The 3757-nt window shown below is 52.1% G+C and overlaps 1 protein-coding gene across 1 annotated transcript; it reads right to left on the reverse strand.

Annotated features, from left to right (window-relative positions):
- Positions 1-252: 252 nt before the first annotated feature.
- LOC120516417 lies at positions 253-3529 on the reverse strand. Its single transcript, XM_039738064.1, has 3 exons — positions 3342-3529; positions 2430-3004; positions 253-277 (listed from the first exon to the last, which is right to left on the reverse strand). The coding sequence occupies exons 1-3, from the start codon at positions 3444-3446 to the stop codon at positions 253-255; spliced, it is 705 nt and encodes a 234-aa protein (XP_039593998.1). The 5' UTR covers positions 3447-3529.
- Positions 3530-3757: the final 228 nt, after the last annotated feature.

The following is a 3757-nucleotide window of genomic DNA, read 5'->3' on the forward strand; positions in this document are numbered from 1 at the left end:
CTATCTATCTATCTATCTATCTATCTATCTATCTATCTATCTATCTATCTATCTATCTATCTATCTATCTATCTAATCCTGCCAACTACACTATCTATCTATCTATCTATCTATCTAATCCTGCCAACTACGCTATCTATCTAAATTTACTCTTTCACGAGATGTGCTAACTGTGGCGAGGTAGACGCGTGCCGATAAGGCGAGTAGGGCCGCCACATGCGTAACCATCTTTATTGGGTGATTATGCTCGCCTCAGCTTGGTTTTAAAATGGTGCACCTGAATAAAGGGAGGGGAAGTTGGGAGTGAGTGAAGAAAATAAAAGTTAAGGAATCGGTTGGTCGAGAAACAAAAAGACAAGGAAGAAGAGAGAAAAGATGGAAAGATGAGTGAGAGCATGGGCGATGTGATGACACAGATGGGCCTTCACAGACAGCAGAGTCATAAACTGGTCCGGTGTAGCGTGAAGCAGGGATGATGACGGCGGACTGACGTGTAAATTGTTCAGCGACAGGAGTACAGCTCTGCTCCCAGTTGTATTTTCTACAAGTAGTTCATTAAAGAAGCGGAGTCATAGCTGATACAATCGGCAAGTGTTCTTTATTTGAGGTTTTCTAATTATGCTGCCTCTTTAAATAGAATCTGAAGAGTAATTAGATGAAGACTATAGGAAGTGGAGGACATCCACAGTGACAGAAGATGTATTCAGTGTACTCATTGTGCAGAATGGTCTGATATTGTGTAATAAATGTTTACACTTTGTGCTGAGCTTTGCCTTTTAGACATGCAGGGCTTTTTTAAAAAATGGTGGAAATGTGAATCTGAGGTCAGTTATGTAAAACCAGAGTGTTTGTTTATCAGACTGGACACGCTGTCCGGAGCTGGAGGTTGCTTTGTGCCTGACAGTTCAGGGAGACGCTGCAGCTACAGTGTATTGAGAGAATCTTCAGACCCCTTCACTTAGTTCACATTTTGTTATATTGCAGCCTCGTGCTAACATTGTTTCAGTTCAGTTTTTCTCTCATTAAGCAACACGTAATACCCCAGAATGGCAAACTGGAAACAGCAGTTAAGGAATTGTTGCAGATGTATTAAAAATGAAAACTGAAGTATGACATTTACACAAACACTCAGACCCTTTGCTATGACACATGACATCTGGCTCAGGGCCATCCCGTTCTATGGACATCACTGAGATATTTCTACACCTTAGCTGGAGTCCACGTGGAGTCAATTCAACTGATTATACTGATTAGGAAAAGCACAGACCTGTCTGTAGAAGGAAAATTGTTGAGCAGAAACCAGGCCTTGAGGGTGAAGGACTTACCTACGGGGCTTAGAGACAGGACTGGGTCAAGGTGAAGATCTGGGGAAGGCAGCAAAAAAACATTCCAGCAGATTTGAAGATTCTCAAGAATAAACGGAACAACCACAATTCTTACATTGGGAAAACTAACCAAGACGGCCAAAAACCCGATTGTCACTCTGGCTGAGCTCCAGAGAACCTGTGTGGGTAGAGATGGGAGAAACTTCCAGAAGGGCAAGCATCACTGCAACGCTCCATCAATGTAGTCCTTATAGTGCCTTTCCTATCTATCTATCTATCTATCTATCTATCTATCTATCTATCTATCTATCTATCTATCTATCTAATCCTGCCAACTACGCTATCTATCTATCTATCTAATCCTGCCAACTACGCTATCTATCTATCTATCTAATCCTGCCAACTACGCTCTATCTATCTATCTATCTATCTAATCCTGCCAACTATGCTATCTATCTATCTATTGTGAACCCAGACACAGACAGGCGGACATGTTGATTTCCACCACCACACTTTTATTTTCTACAATATTTACAATTATAAGTGTCACTCAGACACAGTCACGTGCACCACAAACCCCAACACACAGTCCTGGCCACACAATGCCTTTTCTTCGGGCCGCCTCCACACTCCTCTCGTGCCTCGTCCTTCTTCCACCCGACTCCAGCCCTGAATGAAGGGAGACGGCCCCTTTTATACATGTCCCGGATGAGCTCCAGGTGTTTCTGACACTCCCCTGTTGGCCACGCCCCAGCGTGGCGGAAGTGCCGGCTGTTCTCCCGGCAGCACACCGGATGTCCTTTTTAATCTTCCCCCCAGCACTTCCGGGTGTGGCGGAAGTGCTGAGGTAACAGGTCCCCAAGGCATTGGGGCACTCCCTGGCGGTAACCACGGGCCCCTGCAGGGTGGGGTTTCCATGCCCTCAACCCGTGACCCCCAAAGCAACCAGGGCGGCGGTACCCACGTGATCCAGGGTGGGCGCAGACCCACATCCGGTCCCTCACGGCGTCCCGGCCGGGTCGTTGCCCCTGGCAACCCTGACAGTGCCCCACAGCCAGTGAAGACCATTCAGGAAGAGCGACACGTCCCGCGAGAGCAGCATACCCATGAAGCGGGGACAGCCGGAGTCCGGTCCTGCTCTCCAAACAGGAATAGGGGCGGAGATGCGGCCTGAGCACCACCACTTGGTGCTCTCCTGTGCCTCGCACAGGTCGCGGTCCCCCCTTTTTCCGGCACCCTGGGGCCCCTTCTTTTGGCACCCCCTCCGAGGCCTCCGCGCCCCTTTGTTCGGAGCCACTCGCTCCCTTGCAGCCTCCTCCAGCCATGGTGGCACCCGCACGCCAGCGGAGAGATCCTTCAAAAGATGGTCCGACTTCTGAGGGCAGGTCCCCAACGAAGGGGGTCCTACTGCTTGTCCAGGGTCCGTCCCTGCAACAAAGAGAAACACAGGGGCAGAACCGCTGCCTGGGCACCCTTCCTGTGCCACGCACTGGCAGCGTTCCCCCCTCCATTCGGCACCCCGGCACTTGCCTGTTCGGCACCCTCTCTGTGGATTCCATGTCCCTCCTATTGTTGGAACCGCCTGCACTCTTTTCCTCTCCACCGGCCTCAGGGATTCCCTCTGCCCCCGCAGAGGGTGGCCAACACCTGGACGTGTGCACCCAGCATCGCGTCCCAACCTATCGGAGAATCGGCACTCAGCCTCCAATTCCTACTATCACTCTGGGACGCCTTGACGGTCTGAGTCCCCTTATGAAAAAGAAAGGGCCTCCTTCCCGTCTGCGTCCCTACAGAGTGGCGCGAGACCGTGGCCGACTTGGGGTGGAGGGCGCTAGGACCCAGTGCACTTAGCAGCCCGTGTCCAACCAGCGTCCTCACGGACTCCCCCCTCGCCGCGCGCACAGCCCCCTGCGCCGCACCTACAGTCGGAGGGCTGCTTACTTGAAGCTGATCCTGTGAGTCACAGCCGTGTTCAGCAGACCCTCCCTTATGCTGTATGGGGACGACTGAACCTACCTTCCCCGCCATGCTGCTCCGGCTGGAGAATCCAGTGCTGCGCCGTCGGATCGCCAATCGAAGCTCTTCTATGGACGCGACTGCCTTAATCTCCATTACCTGCATCTCTGCCCGGAGGAAACGTAGCACCTGAAACAAACGCTGCTCCGCGGGCTGAAGGCACGCCTCCAGCTCCGACAGAGCAGCCGGCAAAGACAGGAAGGTAACCGACGCGGAGCCTACCTGTCTGTCAGCCCCGGACGCCAGCAACTTCCTGTGGGCCTCCTCCTCTGGCCCAATCGAGTCTCCCCCCTGCACGTGATGAATATTCCTTGGTCCCGCCTCTATACAGTCATTGGTGGGCGCGCAAGACACACCATCCAATCGCGTGCCTGTCAGGGGGAGGGACTTCTGGTCCGCGGCCATCTTGCCTCCCG

Source organism: Polypterus senegalus, chromosome 16 (genome assembly GCF_016835505.1).
Source record: "Polypterus senegalus isolate Bchr_013 chromosome 16, ASM1683550v1, whole genome shotgun sequence".
In the NCBI taxonomy this organism is placed as follows: Eukaryota; Metazoa; Chordata; class Cladistia; order Polypteriformes; family Polypteridae; genus Polypterus; species Polypterus senegalus.